This window comes from Arabidopsis lyrata (assembly GCF_000004255.2).
Source record: "Arabidopsis lyrata subsp. lyrata unplaced genomic scaffold ARALYscaffold_6, whole genome shotgun sequence".
Taxonomy (NCBI): Eukaryota; Viridiplantae; Streptophyta; class Magnoliopsida; order Brassicales; family Brassicaceae; genus Arabidopsis; species Arabidopsis lyrata.
The window spans coordinates 550,166-567,695 of record NW_003302550.1 but is presented as its reverse complement, the minus strand read 5'-3'; the positions used below and the strand labels follow the sequence as shown (position 1 = coordinate 567,695).

General features: G+C 35.9%; 4 protein-coding genes across 6 annotated transcripts; 2 read left to right on the top strand and 2 right to left on the bottom strand.

Annotated features, from left to right (window-relative positions):
• Window positions 1-71: 71 nt before the first annotated feature.
• LOC9307037 (ABC transporter I family member 20) lies at window positions 72-2,242 on the top strand. 2 transcript variants are annotated; one of them, XM_021021403.1, is made up of 7 exons: window positions 72-312; window positions 394-527; window positions 700-819; window positions 992-1,093; window positions 1,168-1,263; window positions 1,436-1,588; window positions 1,677-2,242. In XM_021021403.1, the coding sequence occupies exons 1-7, from the start codon at window positions 135-137 to the stop codon at window positions 1,980-1,982; spliced, it is 1,089 nt and encodes a 362-aa protein (XP_020877062.1). In that variant the 5' UTR covers window positions 72-134; the 3' UTR covers window positions 1,983-2,242. The 2 variants fall into 2 exon arrangements, with proteins under 2 accessions (XP_020877062.1, XP_002873045.1); XM_002872999.2 differs by lacking the exon at window positions 992-1,093 and having other exon boundaries at window positions 77-312.
• Window positions 2,243-4,127: 1,885 nt separating this feature from the next.
• On the bottom strand, window positions 4,128-6,225 carry LOC9307036 (expansin-A9). Its single transcript, XM_002870920.2, has 3 exons — window positions 6,007-6,225; window positions 5,551-5,869; window positions 4,128-4,837 (listed from the first exon to the last, which is right to left on the bottom strand). Exons 1-3 carry the CDS (start codon window positions 6,152-6,154, stop codon window positions 4,528-4,530), a joined length of 777 nt encoding a protein of 258 aa, XP_002870966.1. The 5' UTR covers window positions 6,155-6,225; the 3' UTR covers window positions 4,128-4,527.
• A 3,757-nt stretch (window positions 6,226-9,982) lies between these two features.
• Window positions 9,983-14,722, bottom strand: LOC9309113 (ribonuclease II, chloroplastic/mitochondrial). The gene is made up of 15 exons (XM_002870919.2): window positions 14,310-14,722; window positions 13,986-14,145; window positions 13,790-13,903; window positions 13,632-13,709; window positions 13,427-13,558; window positions 12,845-13,066; window positions 12,480-12,662; window positions 12,281-12,343; window positions 12,059-12,165; window positions 11,837-11,986; window positions 11,590-11,749; window positions 11,012-11,407; window positions 10,604-10,831; window positions 10,305-10,522; window positions 9,983-10,217 (listed from the first exon to the last, which is right to left on the bottom strand). The coding sequence occupies exons 1-14, from the start codon at window positions 14,606-14,608 to the stop codon at window positions 10,403-10,405; spliced, it is 2,412 nt and encodes an 803-aa protein (XP_002870965.1). The 5' UTR covers window positions 14,609-14,722; the 3' UTR covers window positions 9,983-10,217; window positions 10,305-10,402.
• Window positions 14,723-15,201: 479 nt separating this feature from the next.
• On the top strand, window positions 15,202-17,380 carry LOC9307035 (ribosome biogenesis protein BOP1 homolog). Of its 2 annotated transcripts, XM_021022363.1 has the most exons (7): window positions 15,202-15,343; window positions 15,424-15,518; window positions 15,747-15,879; window positions 15,960-16,066; window positions 16,141-16,199; window positions 16,284-16,839; window positions 17,140-17,380. In XM_021022363.1, coding segments are annotated over exons 3-7 (810 nt in total). In that variant the 5' UTR covers window positions 15,202-15,343; window positions 15,424-15,518; window positions 15,747-15,877; the 3' UTR covers window positions 17,226-17,380. The 2 variants fall into 2 exon arrangements, with proteins under 2 accessions (XP_020878022.1, XP_020878021.1); XM_021022362.1 differs by having other exon boundaries at window positions 15,202-15,518.
• The last annotated feature ends 150 nt before the right edge of the window (window positions 17,381-17,530 follow it).

The following is a 17,530-nucleotide window of genomic DNA, read 5'->3' as shown; positions in this document are numbered from 1 at the left end:
AGCTAAGGTTCAAACTATTCACCAAAAACGGTGTCGGTTTAATAACTTTTCTTCACCAACTACCAAAAACGTCGTGACGAAAAAAGTATAAGTAAAGCAGAGAGAAGAGTAAGGGAAGAGAACAAGTACTAAAAATGGCGGTGACGGAGGAGGAGAAGAAGCGGAATTCAACGGTTGAGATCTCCGGATTACGTTTCACGTATCCTGGAATCGACGGTCATCCACCACCGGGATCGAAACCACTTATTGAAGATTTCTCAATCACGCTTAATTCAAGCGATCGGTGTCTCCTCGTCGGATCTAACGGCGCGGGTATTTGAAATTCGTTGTCTCTTTAGCTTGAAATGTGTATGTATGGGATCTGAATTTGATTAGATGAGTGATTGGAATCAGGGAAAACGACGATTCTGAAGATATTGGGAGGGAAACACATGGTGGAGCCGCATATGGTTAGGGTTCTGGGTCGCTCGGCGTTTCATGATACTGGATTGACATCTTCTGGTGATCTCTGTTATCTCGGTGGCGAGGTTCGTGGTGAATTTTCAATTCTTTGTCTTTCTGTGAATGTGATTGGATTACAAATATAGTGTGAATCCTTATTGATTTGGAATTTAAAGTAATTCGATAATCTTTCCTAAATTCGATTTGTGTTTTTGATACTCTTCACTGAGAACAATGTTTTTGGTCTCTTTTTTCCAGTGGAGGCGTGATGTTGCATTTGCAGGATTTGAAGTTCCGATACAAATGGACATTTCGGCGGAGAAGATGATATTTGGAGTGGCTGGTATTGATCCTCAGAGAAGAGATGAGTTGATCAAGGTGAGTAGATTATTCAAATATCTGACTTTGGTGAGATGGTTTAGCTTCTGTTAATTCACTCTTACATGTGTTTCGTTGAAGTTTGGGGACGGATTCAAATGATATAAGTATTGCTACAGACTTAACTCGTTCGTTCTTTGTGAATTTTAATGTTAACCACGAACGAAATCAGCTAGAGCATGGTCTGGCCTTTACTCTTTATCACATACCAAACTTATTAGCACTTAAGAATCTGAAGATCATTACTCTTATGTATTTTACAAGCGGGAATGAAGTTGCTTGCTTTTACGTCAAATGCATGTGATTCTTCTCTACCTTTCTGTATTGTTCTAATTGTGGTTGGTTCAGGTGTTGGATATCGATATCTCATGGAGACTGCACAAGGTATCGGATGGCCAGAGAAGACGTGTCCAGATTTGTATGGGACTCCTCAAGCCATTTAAGGTAACCTCCCTATACACTATCTCCAAAATTACATATTTTTAGTGAAACCAGTGAAACCTGATTCTTCAGAATGGTTTTGATGCTTAAAACTATGGACTTAAGTTCATAAGAGGGTCTAATTATGAAAAACATTCTTTTAACAACTCATCTGAATCTTATTTTTCTCGAATAGGTTCTTCTTTTGGATGAAATAACTGTTGATCTTGACGTTCTGGCAAGAGCAGACCTTTTGAAATTTCTGAGAAAGGAATGCGAAGAACGAGGAGCAACCATAATATACGCTACTCATATATTTGATGGTCTAGAGGATTGGCCAACAAACATTGTAATATAACCACACAAATCTCATTTCTCTGTTTTGCTCCTCTACTAAAACTACCTACAAACAACACATAATAACATCACATCTGCAGGTGTATGTTGCACACGGGAAACTGCAATTAGCATTGCCAATGGAGAAAGTGAAGGAGACAAGCAAGAAGTCACTGATGAGAACAGTTGAGAGTTGGCTGAGGAAAGAAAGAGATGAAGAGAGAAAGAGAAGGACAGAGAGGAAAGCAAATGGGCTTCCGGAGTTTGAAACACGGACTGAAGAAAGCCGTGTGACCGGTGATCCAGCACGGATGCTGAACAATGGCTGGGCTGCCGGGAGACTCCACTCTACGGTTGCAGGCGGTGAGGACAATTTCGTCTTAAGCTCAAACAGAGTTCTAAGATAAATTAAGCAAGGGATAGACGAAGGGGAATGAATAATCATTATTTTTATTTTTAACCACGAATAATATTTCTTTTCTCTTTTGGAACTATTTGTTACTCTGAAATATTATATATTACTTTTATACGTTTGTTATAAATTATATGTTAGTTTCGTAATTGGTCAAGAGTGAAGGAATAGTCGAGAGATTTTAAAAGTACCTCTGTATTACACTGTTTTTAGTATCTTTTTCACAAAAGTAAAACTTACATTGTTATGTTTTTTTTTTCTCAAATGTTTGGTTCCTGAAAACGAGAACATTAATAAGTTATTACATCTAATTTTTGGCCGATTATGTTATTACAAATTTGCTCAGAGTCATAACATTTCCTATCATAAGTAACCAGTATCTTTCTTTGTTAAAGATTGGAATTGATCCAACAGACAAATAAGATGTCACATTTGAAATCATCTGTAATTTTCCTACGTTCGTCTATTGTTTTTTGTTCTGTTGTGCCGAAAACATTGATGCTTTTACGATGAGATAATATTAGGATTTATGCTCTCCACCATCTTTAATCTTTCTATCTTTTTTTTTTTCTTTTTGCAAAAAAGTATCCTTTGATTTCGTCTTCTTTATCTAATAACATTCATTTAGTTACACCGACCAAATAGACAGCCCACCATATATACATATTTTCTATTATTCAAACTTTCCTTTATTTCGTTTTTTTTACATTCATTTTGAAACAATCTTGTTTTTAAAAAAAAAAAAAAAATCTATCTTTATATCAAAACCTTTGGCAGGTTTGTGTATTGCTGCTTATAGGAAATTGAAATATATTAACAGAAAAACATTCGGATTCATATTGTTGGCCACAAAACAACTGAGATGAAAACTATCAATCTCGACCAGCCACATACACCCACAAACACTCAATTTTTCGGTTTGGTTATTCGCAGTAGACAATGACGCTAATAGGTCGATCGTGATTTTGTGATTCGTAAGAAACATTGCATGAGACGACGCAAGTATATTTTCATTTGCATCAGATGATAGATAATAGATGATTCGCACGTCTATTTTCTTAATTAAATTATTTTTGATTATGTGAAGGCAAAAGATTATTTTGGTAGCTAGATCATGGTACTTCTTATTGTTTCTGATTCATCAGATCTAATTGATGTATTTAGACTAACAAAAGGTGAATTGAAGGTAAAAATTAAGAAGTATATTGGGCAAAACTTTATAACATTCATTCATGAGATATGCTATATATATATATATACTCAAAACAATTATTTGCATACATGTATGCAAGGTACGTAACTAAACCTCATTTCAAAAGAAAAAGAACTAACGCCTTTATTATTACATCATGGACTGATGCTATCTAAACATGTTGCATCTAGATGTTGGCATATGAAACATGGTCATGGGATTAAAAAAAAAAAAACAATAATATTCTAATACATATAGATTTTTTTTGAAAAAAAAATTATACATTGGTTGGTCCATCTACCAAATTATCAGAATATAAGATAAGATTCTGTAAAATCTTATTCAATATCTTATATTACTCTTTGTTATTTTTTTCTCTAATAAATTTGTGATGGCAGGTTGCACATGATGATGGTGTAATGCATTTACATCACATCACATGAATTTTATTCTCCTTGATACATCACCTCTCACATAAGTACATACGTAAATATGTATCAATGTATGGTACACCATATATCCCGGAATTCTGGACCGTATAAATCTTTAGATTCCGTGCGTATATACGCTTGACTGATCTAAAAGTATAGTGACGTTATGTATAAAGATTACTGAATAATATATATGGATGATACATTCAGGATGATACATTGATTCTCAAATTCAAAACCAAGTATGATGTTTGAATTATTTTCTAATGCCTTTTGAAGTTTTCAATACAAACGTAGTACGAACGAGTTATTTGTCTTGCATTAACGTTTTGCAATCACCTCTCTTATGTTTTTTGTTTTGTCAACTACCACTATTTGTTTATATACTCGTACTATTAGTTATTCATCTGAATTGACAAATAATTTTTGATCAAAAGTTATTTAGGACAAGCAGATTTCAATACAATTAAGTGTACTGTGTACATAACACAAAATATATTAAATCTTAGTTACTAAATAAACAAATAGCCAAATATTTATTTATATAATTAAATCGAAGATCCATGTTTAACTTTCTTCATAATATATATACTTAATACAATCATAACATAAAAGAGAGCTGCGGGCTACATTTATCTTTATCCCAACCCTTTCTTTTTGCAGCCGCTTCAGCCTCTCTACAAACCAAACAAGACACAACACACCAAAAACAAAAACAACAATATAACCCTAATCTTAAAAGTAAAGCCCTAACTTCCAAACCAAGCAATCCCAATACTTTCCCTGAGAAAATAAGGGAAAAATGGTAAAACCCCAATTCCAAATCGTAATCTAAATCAAAGACACGTAAATATATATAATTGATATAAAAAGCTTCAGTATCTTCCGCCACACGGTTCTTTTTCGTTTTCTAGGAATCAGACGCGGAAATTCTTGCCGGAGTAAGTCTGACCAAATTGCCAGTTACTGGGAGCAATGTTGTTGGAGGTGGAGCTTCGGCCATCGGAGGTTTTGACTCGGAAAGAAAGAGATTGGCCGATAAGAACTGCGTTGGATTGCCAGTTTTGTCCCCAGTTCCGGCTCAGATCTAACCATTGTGTGTTGGTTCCTTTCACACTCACCTTATTGACGTCGCCAGCTCCGGCTACGTTAGTGACCAGCACCAAGTTGAAGTACTTGAATCCATTGATTGTGAATCTTATACCTCCCTTCTTCCTACATGGGATCCTACAACACCCAAAAAAATAATATATTGTTAGTTATGTACTTATGTATAATGTATTCAGTACCAAAAAAAAATTGATACTGTATAAAAAAATTGCGAAAATAACCGACCCGGGTTTAAAAGGTATGGCTTTAAAGGGACTAAAAGACAGAAAAGGTGATTGCATAGGCTCAACTAAAACAGTACGTTAATAGAAGGAAAAACTTTTCATGTTTGGTTTTTTATTTGATTTTTGGTGAACACTTTTCATGTTTGGTTCCCGATAAAAATAAAAGAAAAGGAAGCAACTTTCTCGGGAAATTAAGAAAAAATGGAATAAAGAATAGAGTGAACATGCCAAGGCTCTGAAAATCTTCAGACTCACAGATTCTTAATTACTTTGGATAAAAAGTTACTTCTGAAGCAAAAGAAATACCTTTAACATATTTGACTGAAGCAACAACATTAGGCAATTTAATAGGATCGGTCTCGAAAATAAGCTAACCAAAAAATACGGGATTTTCTCTAAAAAAACACGAATGTTTATTTTAAGTTGGAAGTTTTTAATTATCAAGACTCGATAATTCTCTTCCTATCTTCCGGAAAATGTTCAGAGGTTGCAAAGTAGGCAAAACAGAGTATAGATAATAAAAAAAACAGAGAAGAGACATAAAGAGAGTATTGTGAGTAACTTAGCGAAAACAGAGAATAGACTAAGAGAGAAATAAAGTTTTACCTGCGGTAGGAGACGGGAACGATACCGGCCTTATACTTAGCGATGGTTAGAAACATAGGCATGGCGAGATCAAAGTGCTCACGAGGAGGGTTACACCAACCACCATCATCGCTAGCTTGATTAAAGTTTGGAGGGCAGAAATTAGTGGCGGTGACAAGGATAGATGGGTTTCCAGGAAGACACCATCCTGGATCATTGACACACTTGAGCTCATAGCAAGAGCCACAACTTAAACCATTGTTGAATAAGGCAGTGCTTAAAGCCGCCGTGTTCACACCGTAACCTTGGCTATACAAATTCCCGTACCCACACGCACCACCTACAAAATCGTATATTCAGTGAATAGTGGAAACAATTTATGGGTTCAAAATAGTTAATGCAAAAGTTAAAAACTTGGGTCTGAAACGGAGGTAAGAGAGAGAGAGAGAGAGAGAGAGAGAGAGAGAGAGTGTGTACCCATAGTGCCGGAAGCGTCAGCCTCGCCGTAGAAGGTGGCGTGAGCATTGATCCAGGGACCACCGGTGTAAACTCCGGGGATTTTGGCGTTCACAGTAAAGGCAGTAACCACCATAACCGCCATTAATGTTATTACTCTCGCCGCCATTTGTTTGCTTAAGTACGGAAAAAGGTTTGGTTTTTAGAAGAGAGAGAGAAGAGAGAATCGTGAGAGGGAGAGGGAAGGTAGGAAGGCTACTTATGGAGGGAGAGGAGGAGGCTTCAAGTGACTTTACGGCTTTATTTTATTCATTTTTCAAATTGAAGTAAATTTTTTATTAATAATATATTTAAATGAAATTTAAAATGAAATTCCGCATTTTTTTTTCCTCGTGGATCTAATATTTATATATTCCACCGAATTCATGAGAGAATGCAAATCTAAGTATTCTATCACTATTTAGTTTATTTTTTCTAGTATTACATTTGAACCCCAAAACTACGTAAATTATGTTTTGTGATGATAAATATCCAATCCTTTTGGTACTTATTCTCCCAAAAAAATTATGCAACAGAACAACTTAACACTTGTTTCTTACTTTTTGTAAAGCAATAAAAAATCTTCTAAGCTTTTTCTGCCTCAAAAGTTTTAATATTATATATTTATTCGTGTTTAGGTTAAATAAAAAGTTTTGGTTTCTTAAAGTGTATATACAACAACTAAAAAGAACAAAGAATATATCAAAATTTTACTTACATGTAACGTAAAAAACTATAGGCCGATATTAGATATGGAATTTAATTAATCGGCCCAAACAAAAATACGTTTTGGCCCAATAACAAATAATTCCGGCGGCTTACGTGGCTTTGGTGATTAAAGTCTGTCTTCTCAACCACGCGTACGCATGCGAGTTAATTTCACGCGCTACTAATTCGCGGCGAAATTGAAGTTTTCGAGGGTGGTAGCGCGTAGCGTAGGGATAGGTCTGCGATCTGCGTCACACTGACCTTAACCGATAACTAATTAACTTAAAGTGATTCTATGACGACGAATCCACTATTATAGTATATAAAAATCTGTTAGAAATTATAGAAATGTCATTAATTAGACATTTATTTGAAACATACATCATGAATCATGATAATAGCTCAACGGTATGATAAAAAATTTCAGAAGTTTTGATATTTGCTCATCTTTTTCAAATCAAACACTATAATAGTACAATAAAAATGCAAAAGCTCAAAAAATTGCTAGTTTTTTTATAGATAGAACAGAAAAAAGCAGCATTGTGTATTCACAGTTAATAATTAAATTTTGTATATAAGCCAAATAGATGGCAAATGCACGTGGACCGCACATGGGCACCTCATGCATTTTTTCTTTGGTCAATTTGCGAGTTGTGTCACCTGTAAGAAATCCCACATGAACCATCAAATCCCGTCGATCCGATCCAATTCATTTTTATTATATTTCCACATAATTTTGAAATTATTGAGTTTATATAAAACAAAGATAAATGGTTACAAATATTTGATAACGGCAATCTCATTCCCTTTCTTCCATGTTCCATCTATTAGTGATAACACAAGCTAGCACACACACTAATTCTTATTTTTAAAAATTATTTGTGAAGTATGTACGTATGAGAGTGTCCGTCCGTATAAGAGAACACGGAAAATACGGCATCACATTTAAATGCCGTTGGGCCTCAACTGATTGCGGCCGGGGGCCATCTTCACGTTTTGCCACATACATACCTAGGCTATGTAATTAAATAACTCATAATTATTTACGCGATCTTTGTAAGATATTCGATATATAAGTGGGTTAAAGACCACATGAATAAATGTTATGTATAATGTATTAAAAAAAAAAAAACAGAATATCACATTTTATATAATATATGAAATTCACAATAAACAACTAACCAAAAAACATATTTGCAAAAAAAACTCGAATTCTAAAACGAAATTTACATCTATTTCATAAAATGTCATATATAATAATATGAGGGATGATATTTGTTTATAGAAATATTCGACCACTATATCCATGTGGCTTCATTTATTGCCACTATTTTACAATTATTTTATTCTATAAATAATTGGTCTCAAGGTACGTAAGCCATTACTCTTAGGGCTTCCACATTTATATTACAACGTTACGTACACCTTAAATGTTTCCACACTTTTTTTTGGGTTTTTTTTTTGTCGATTTTAAATTGTATTCTAATCACATTGTTTACACAAAGATCATACTCCCTCCGTTTCGTTTTAGTTGTCGTTTAAGGTTTTCTCACACAAATTAAGAAAAACATTAAATTTTATGTTTTATCCTTTATTAATATATCTTATAAATTTTTTCATTGACCAAAACATTAAAACAATAGAGATAATATTGGAATTTTTACCAAACATTTGCATTGAAAACCTAAAACGACAACTATTACGAAACAAAATTTAAGTCCTAAAACGACAACTAAAACGAAACGGAGGGAGTGTAATTAAACAAGAAGTCAACGAAAGTCAGAGATTTATTTCAAGTAAAATTCCAAGAAGCACGTACATGTGATTGTTTCCAAGAATGTGCACCTATAACTAATCATTTATGGCATTAGACGACAATTTACAATTTTTACTAGTACATGTAAATAAAAAAATAAAAATCGATGTTATTGATTAATTACCATATTTCTGAGAAATTAGCAAAGATAAACGCATGTGCAATCAATATTTGTTAGGGTAGTTTTTGAAGCAAACAAATCCTTAGATCTTACTTCGTCCGTACCACTTGACATCGAAGCACTAATGTAGTGTTTCCCAATGTATAATCGAAACCGCAAATTACCTTTTCTTGTTTTACTCCTAGTTTTTTTTTTTTTTTTTTTTTTTTTTCATAGTCACTTTGCAAAATTAACGATTTCATTAATCATAGTCACTTTACAAAATTAACGATTGATCATAGATTAGTGGCCACTTCAGAGAGTGACCAACTAATCAGTTAATTTTCCAATTTCATAATTTCCTAGTTAGTTTATTTTAAAAGATGCAATTTTGTGCTTAACTTCTACCTTATAAGAAGTCAAAAGAACAAAAAAATGTATTTTATACAGTTTGATTAGTGTCATTGATCTGACAAATTAGCTTAGCCGTCCTTGAAAATGCAGTGAAATAAAGTATAAGTTTGTAATACATGCATGCATAACTGTTCTTTCGTAAATATCAAATTATCAATTAGTCGGTGACTGGTGGTATACTGGTATTAATGGTTAGAAAACATAATGTAAGGAACATAGTAACATGAAAATATTCTTTTAACTGTTTGTTGCTTCACATTTAATTTTTAATTGATACGCTTATCTACTACGACGTACACTTTCAGCATTTGACTTTTTCCTTCTTCCCACCACAACTAAACTCTCGGTACGATTTTGAATTTTCTTTGTTATTATCACCAAAAAATATTATATCCCATTCCCACCCAACTTATCAATTCGCATACAAGTAAATATTTCTTGTGTTGGAAATTGAATTAGATATATTAGACATGGAGAAAGAGAAGCTACCAATTTCAGTTGGTTCAATTTCAATCATTAGCATTATAGTATAAACGCAATTTGTAATTGGTCAAGTGATTTTAGGTTTGGACAGCCATGTGGTGTTTGGAGTCGTATTTTCCACGTCTAGTTATAGGTTTTATGGGCACTAAATCTGTCTTTTTAAAAAATAAATCGACGATCAATCTTATTTGTAAAAACAAAAAACTAATCGACAACAAGCTTAACCTCTAATTAAGGATTATATTTCAGGAGGTTGTATAATACATAATCCATAGATACCTGAAGCCGAGTATTAAGGGCTCAATAATGTGAAGTGAATTGAAGTCCATATGATTCATATCTGACCTAACTTAAATTCCAAGCCACACACTTGGAAGAAACAAACAATCTTACGATCTTAATTGTATCAAGTTGATATTTTTCTAAGGCCTTGGAGCTCTGTTTAAGGACTTTAAGATCGATCAAATTCAACATTGAAATAGTATATTCACATTCCTTTTTCTTCCTTATCTCTACAGAACAAAAAGCAAGTTTCCTATACTGACTTACAATAACAACATGATGTAAAATTGTATGAACCCTATAAGTGCGTACCATATTACCATGCATGTGCTCAACTCTTAAAGCAGGTCATAGCTCAACCCAAAAATGGCTGCGTCCATCAGCAAGTTTCTTTAACACCAAAAGAGCAAAAAAATATTGTATTCAATTCATCAATATATACCAGGCTTAGTTAAAACATTAGTGGAAATTAGTTACCTCTTTTGTAAACACAAGCTTTCTATCAGTTTCAGGCATCTCCATGTTTAGAGAAACCGGTTTTGATGAATTTTCCTGAACTATGTGTTTTTAATTCTCTATATAACCTCTTTGAAGAGAATAAGATCGTCGCGGGGATGAGCTTCTTCTACTCGAACTTCAATTTCATCTCCCACTTGTTTTCCTTCTGACACCCACGCCGTTGCTTGAAAACCCACCTGGAAACATATTTACAAGTGATTTAACTTAATCTAAACCGCTTATTATGAGAAAAAATTCCAGTGGTATTAAACAATTACCTCAACCAACAAAAGGGATGCGATCCGGTCTTTGACAAATCTCAAGATCAATGCGGTGTATTTTTTACCCTTTTCTTGTCTTCTGAGAAACTCTATTACCCAATAGCGGAGACCGCTGTTTGAGAGTTTTCTCACCACTTTGCTCTGCATGTTTACGGATGCTGCTATACCTTCTAACTCACCAGCCGAAAATGGAAAATTGTCACCTCCTCGAAGAAAAGCCTTAATCTGTAATTCAAACAACACACTTTGCCAAATTATTGAAGTGGTTAATTTTCAAGTGAAGGATATGGCACAATCACAAGTACGTGTACTGGATTCACCCCATTGATATCCAAACAGATCAATCAATTAAGACATTGTCAAGAAGAATCAAATCTAAATCACATGATGGTGAAAAAGGTTTACCTGATAATGTGCAGTAAGATCCATGTAACGACGAATGGGAGATGTGAACTGAACGTAACCAGGAATTCCAAGCACTCCATGTCGAACAGGACATCTGAAATTCATTTCTGCAGCACGCATTACTTTGACAATGGATGACGACCGTACGGGTCCTTCCGGAAGATGCGCAAATGCAGATACATCAATATTTGACTGAGGCTGTCCTCTATATGGCAATGGAATATTATGCTGAGACCCAAACGTTGCTACAACCTCCCCACAAAGAATCATCATTTCAAAGACAAGTCTCATCGCTAGATCTGCCTGATTTTCTACATAGAGATTTATCAAAGGTTCTGGATCCTCAGGATTCACCACTTTTATACGAGTTTCTAGCGTAGTTGTGTCCACTGCACCCTGTGTAAGCCCAGGAAAAAGCAGGTGTTTCAAATAAAAAACAAATGAAAAATGCATCCAGCAAGAACCTTAATGCCCAAAGAAGGCTCTAATGAACCTTTCACGTTGAAAATTTTAGACAAGACAAAACCTCTAGCAAAACTATGTTTCTATGATAAGATTTTGATAACACTCAAGCCAACCTGTTCACGGCGCCATTGAGAGCGAATGAAAGCTGCCTCAGATAGCAATTTCAGTTCAGCTTCTTCTTCTAGGTTCAAGTGAAGCAGCTCAGAAGCACTTTCATATGTCAACATATAGGTTGGTCTGATGATTGAATTCTCTACTGAATAGTCTGCAATACTGTTAGAAGGGGTCGTAAGGTACTTTTTTAGTTCTCAGCATTTGGTAGATTAGAACTCGAAAGAAGAGCTATGATTATTGAGTTACCAGCCATCAGAACGCAGGACAACAGACACAGAGACAGCATTGCAGTTTTCTCCTTGTCTTAAACTCATTCCTTCCATGGCAAGTTTTTCTGGAAACATTGGATAAGTAGCCGTAGGCAGAAAGACAGAAGTTCCCCTTCTCCTTGCCTCTCTGAAGCACATATTAATTAATCCGAGTCTCCAAAAAGCTCTTATAGTGATCAGAGATATGCATCAAACTTACCTGTCCACTTTACTCCCGGGTGTAACATATCTAGCAGGATCAGCAACATGTATCCAGATCTTTATCCGTCCATCCTGCAGTCTCGTTGCACTGAGGGCATCATCAAGCTGCAGATATTCCATAAAACCGAAAAGAATGCTGACAGTTAAATGAGATAGCAATAAGACTTGATTTGAAACCTAGACCTTACAGAATAAATATAGGAGACTTGTATGAATTTACCTCATCAGCCTCATCAACATCAATTGCATAAACCTTCAAGTGTGTTAGATCAATCCTCCTAACCTAAACAAAGTCTGAGAAAGTAAGAATTTTGAGCCTCAGGGAAAGATTGTGGCAAGACTTTCCTAAAGCGTCACAAACACGAGAATCAATATTTTCATATAACACAAATCTCCAAAAGGCAGGGCAAAGTGCTCACCGCATCAATATCAGATGATTCTGAAAGAAGAACTTCAGCAGCTTCAGTGATAGCTTCTGAGTGGTGGGTAGGAAGATTCAGCTTAAGCAGTTCAAGATTGACATGTACAGGAAAATATCCAATATCTATGAGAAGGTTTAGTGCTGATACAGACGTTTTCTGTAACCCCATGGATTTTAAGATCTGTCATGAAGCAACCAAAAAATACATATGATTACAGTTGACAGTTCAACAACCAAACAGTTAAAATACGACCACAAGACAATTCGAAGAGAATATTCTTTCAGAGATATCGCTTCGCATCCACATAGAAACAGCTGAAGAGATATTACTATTACCAGAAAAGAAATATATGGCTTACTCACCGTTCCAGCCGATTTCTGCTGGTCAGTGCTTGCCCATGCATCAATGGCATAAGCTTCAAGTGAGCCAATTCTATCTTGGACTTTATCATCAGCTAGCCATGAAGATTTGGGTGGTTTGGCGTGACTAGGCGACTTCTTGGCAGACTTCAGCAATTGAATAAACTCCTGAAACTCTTTCTCTTCTGCCTCCTTCACGCGTTGCCTTCGTAAAAGCTCTTCCACCTACAAAAAAAGAATCGACGTGAGATCATCAGAGAAAGAAGGTCTTCAGGAAAATCATGTCAAGCAATAGAAGAGTCCCAACTTTCATAATCTAGATCTCTTGGCATTAATCACATATCATCACCCAACAAGCCAAGTTACATCGAAGCAAGTATCATCACAAATTTCATTAACATAGAATTCTTTCTTGATTTCACAAATTTATGGAGCAAATGCAGCGCAGCATTACTAGATAGATGGATGAAATCCTAATATCATAGGATTTACACTACCAAGAAAAAAAGCTACAGAGAACACCCTTCTAGTGACAAATATGACATAATCTAAAAGATAACTCAGGAAAAAATGCACAAGAAATACCTGTTCACTAGACCGAGGGCTATATATTGATCGAGAACCTTTTGACTCCAAGACAAAAAAGTATATCTCGTCTTGTGATAGCAAAAAATGAGCACAATAGCTTTCAAGAGGATCTGCGCGACCATATATCATCTGCAAATTTAAAAGCATTATCAAACCACGGGTTCAACCGCTACATTAACTCAAATATATAGTACCTCACTACCTCTGCTAACTCTTCTGGTGTCACAGGTTTGTTCTTCTCAAGTAACTCGATCCAAGCAAACTCAAGCAGTTGGGGATCCTGCATCGAAAAATAATTAGAAGCTCATTCATGGTTAACAACATGACAACCTCATCTTATACTAAGATGTCATTACGTACCAAGTTATCCTGTGCCCTCTGGAGAAAATCAGTAAGTCCTGTATGATCAAAATTATAAACACCTGGGACGATGTACGTAATTTGCTGTGGTTTGATGGAACAAGTAACACCATTCTGCACCATTAGAGTTTCTATAAGTCTAACAATCTGCAAGCACTGCACCTTAGAGCATGTAAATAAGTACTAAGATTGAAACCTGATCAAAGACCATCCAGTTCTTCTTGCCATCACGTCTATGAACAACTGCCAACAATACTCTCTCTGCGTCCTTCTTAAACTCCAGAAGCAAACCCGCCTCCAGTTCCTGGTTTACTAGCTTATCCTCCAGAACCTCTCCGTAGCTTGTTAATTTCACCCTAAAGATTCGTATAATTACACAATGAAGTACCCACTCCAACAAAAAAGCACTAAAGCAAGAAAACTCTGTGAATCATCATCATTCTCTTTCAATTTTCGAGCTCTACTTCAATTTTGCTAATTATCAGTATATATTTCTTAAAAGAAGGATACTGAAACGTACTTCACGCTAGCACGAACTCGGATTCGGCTTCCCTTGCGTCTGCTGATGGATCCGAGCTCTTCGGAAACACTTTCGACCAGACTATGAATGCAAGACGAACAGCTCGGAGCATCATTATTTCCGAGAGATCGCCTATTCGACCGGAGTAGTGGAAAATTTAAACCTAATTTCGAGAATTCACGGAGATGAGAAGCTCTAAGGCGCTGAATACGGTGGCGAAATAGAGAGACGGGAGGGCCGCCGGCGGAAGTGGCGGTCCGAATGATGGAGCAACCATTGATTGCTCTAACCGAAATCATTGTAGCTTCAGATGAAGAAGCAAAATCCGAACGATATCGGAAGTGGCAAATCGCTCTCTCTGTGTGTTCTTGTGGCGATAGAAAGGCAAATGAAGCGGGTGATAGAAACGAGAAATTCTCAGTGTTGCCCCGTATGTTTTATAAATCACCAAATGTTCCCCATATTTTTAAATTTGAATTATTAAACCCAACCAATATTCCTCAACATGAAAAGAAGTAGAGGACGTACTTTATAACATTGTGACTGCGCAGATATATGTATTTGAGCATTGTAATATTGTACTGAATTAATTAAATGGATTCCACATTATATCCAAACATGTGTAAGAAAAAAAATGTCGGATATATATTGTTATTAAAAAAGATGGTTTTAATATGATTATTAAAAACGGATAATACAGTAATTTTCAATAGAAAAATAAAACATAGCGATAAAAGAAAATGAATTTATATCATTTAGAAAGGAAAAAAAAAAATCGCAGTCTTTATAACTCTTGTGGCCCATTAAGATTATACAAGCCCATAAGAGTTAAGGAGGAGCATTGCGACTTTAACATAAAACCCTGAATTTTTGTTCTTCAAACGAGGAGTCGAAACCTCTCGCCTCTGAAGAAGGGCAAAGCAGCTAACGAGGATTAAATGAGAGAGACAAAGAGAAAGAGAGTCCCTATGAGAAGCTTGAAAGAGGAAGAAGAAGACCTGCTGCTACCAGATTCTGATGATTACGACGGGGATGTATTCTCCTTTCCTAGCGCCTTCTCTTTTGTTTCATTGCTTGGAGCTTTTTTTTGTTCATCTTTCTCGGTTTTGTGTAGAGTTTGTCCGGGTCTTTGCATTCCGATATTTTAGATCCCGAGGACTGGTTCAACAGAAGACGGAGAGAGAGAATCATCCGAGGACGAAGTCGATGGTAATTACTTGCCTCTGGTTCAGCTCATCTTTTATTTGAACTTGTAAGAGAGATAGAGAGGCGGCATCTATATGTATGTATTAGGTCTCGAGGGATCAGATGATAATGATGATGGTGATGAAAGTGAACTAGTAGATGGGAGTGACCAAGGTTTTTGTTCAATTTTGTTGAGCTCTCTCTTCTTTTTCCAAGATGCCAACCTTTGTATTCTTGTTTCTCTCTTCAAAGGTTCAACTGATGGATCCGTCCGTATATGGGAAGTGGAAACTGGTAGATGTCTTAAGATCTGGCAATTTGATGAAGCTATTAAGTGTGTGGCTTGGAATCCTCTCTCCGGCTTATCAATTTTAGCCGTTGCCATGTGAGTGTGTATCTTAGGAGTTTGTTTTCTTGATTTATTATAACCTCCTGATCTGAAACCATCACATCTCACATTTGCAGGGGACGAGATTTGGTTATCCTGAACACTGAACTTGACACTGATGAGGAACAGGAATATATTAAAGAGCTGCTGCACTTAGGAAACGTTACAGAACCAAAAGCATCCGGTAAGTAGCCACCAATAGTTTGTCAGAAATTGAAATGGATATTCGAATGATTTAATCTTTTGTATATTTTGCAGCAATTGCAAGATGGCTTCCAGATGAGAAATACGGAGGGATCATGATTAGACATTTTAAGGTACACTTTGCTAAATATCCTTTGTAACGGCTATCACAGGGGAAAAATAAAATCCTTATAACTGTTTTGGTTTATATATTTCAGAACGTATCGAGTATTGACTGGCATCGTAAGGGAGACTATCTGTCGACAGTCATGGCATCCGGCGAAACGCGAGGTGTTGTAATTCATCAAATCTCGAAAAAGCTTACACAAAAGCCCTTCAAGATCCGTGGACTTCCACTGACTGCACTTTTTCATCCCAGCCGTTCATACTTCTTCATCGCGACAAGAAAGAACGTGCGTGTTTACAATCTGTTAAAGGTAGATGAGCCGGTCAAAAAGCTCGAGACTGGAATGAGGGAAATCTCATCACTGACGATTCATCCTGGTGGTGATAATCTGATAGTAGGAAGTAAAGAAGGGAAGATGTGTTGGTTTGACATGGATCTTTCTTCAAAGCCGTACAAGACTCTCAAGAATCATCCTAAGGACATCACTAATGTGGTGTTTCACCGTTCGTATCCGCTGTTTGCTTCGTCCTCAGAGGACTCAACAGCTTATGTGTTCCATGGAAAGGTGTATGATGATCTGAACGAGAATCCTCTGATTGTGCCGTTGGAGATTCTAAGAGGCCATTCTACTTCTTCAAATGGTGGAGGTTAGTTTATATGGCATTTTGTGTTTTTCCTCAAGGTTCACACTATTCTGCGTCATAGTCATTTTATTTTATTTTATTTTTTATTTTTTTTTTACACCAAAACACCATTATTATTAAGCTAGTTCGAAAAGGTTAGCCTCGTGAGCCAACCACTCTGGAACTTGGGAGCTTACATGGGAAAAAACTAGACCTCGTACTCGAGCGCTCTTTGCAAGGCGATTGGCACGGACATTATTGTTTCTAGAAATATATTTTGATTTTTCAGGAGATTAATATAGATATTATGGGTTTTGATTGCAGGAGTCTTGGACTGCAAGTTTCATCCGAGACAACCATGGCTATTCACTGCAGGGGCTGACTCAAATATCAAACTCTATTGCCACTAAATTTACAAACCCTCTTTTTGACATTTGCAAAAGTTGTTTCAAATTGTGTTTTACTTTTTTCGGTGCAAGTGGTAATGGGTGTTTATTTGTGTCTAGAATCTAGATCTCTGACTTATTATGAAATATAGCGAATTTATTTGTGTTTTTTTCCAAAATCTGGCCAAATAACCTAACATATTAGTACAACAATTTTTTAAACTTTACTGGTTTAAGATCTTAATGAAACACTAAGGGGGTGATTGGTTTAACATATTACTCTGTTTTTTTTGGTGCCGTTACAAAAGCAAATGAAGCGGGTGATAGAA

Coding starts and splice junctions, on each gene's coding strand:
- LOC9307037 (XM_021021403.1), top strand. CDS start 135: ATGGCGGTGACGGAGGAGGAGAAGAAGCGGAATTCAACGGTTGAGATC. Junction 313..393: donor CGTCGGATCTAACGGCGCGG/GTATTTGAAATT, acceptor GATTGGAATCAG/GGAAAACGACGATTCTGAAG. Junction 820..991: donor GAAGAGATGAGTTGATCAAG/GTGAGTAGATTA, acceptor GAACGAAATCAG/CTAGAGCATGGTCTGGCCTT.
- LOC9307036 (XM_002870920.2), bottom strand. CDS start 6,154: ATGGCGGCGAGAGTAATAACATTAATGGCGGTTATGGTGGTTACTGCC. Junction 5,870..6,006: donor TGACGCTTCCGGCACTATGG/GTACACACTCTC, acceptor ACGATTTTGTAG/GTGGTGCGTGTGGGTACGGG. Junction 4,838..5,550: donor GTTCCCGTCTCCTACCGCAG/GTAAAACTTTAT, acceptor TGGGTGTTGTAG/GATCCCATGTAGGAAGAAGG.
- LOC9309113 (XM_002870919.2), bottom strand. CDS start 14,608: ATGATTTCGGTTAGAGCAATCAATGGTTGCTCCATCATTCGGACCGCC. Junction 13,710..13,789: donor AGAGGGCACAGGATAACTTG/GTACGTAATGAC, acceptor TTTTCGATGCAG/GATCCCCAACTGCTTGAGTT. Junction 11,750..11,836: donor GTCCTGCGTTCTGATGGCTG/GTAACTCAATAA, acceptor CCCTTCTAACAG/TATTGCAGACTATTCAGTAG.
- LOC9307035 (XM_021022363.1), top strand. Junction 16,067..16,140: donor TACAGAACCAAAAGCATCCG/GTAAGTAGCCAC, acceptor TATATTTTGCAG/CAATTGCAAGATGGCTTCCA. Junction 16,840..17,139: donor TACTTCTTCAAATGGTGGAG/GTTAGTTTATAT, acceptor TTTTGATTGCAG/GAGTCTTGGACTGCAAGTTT.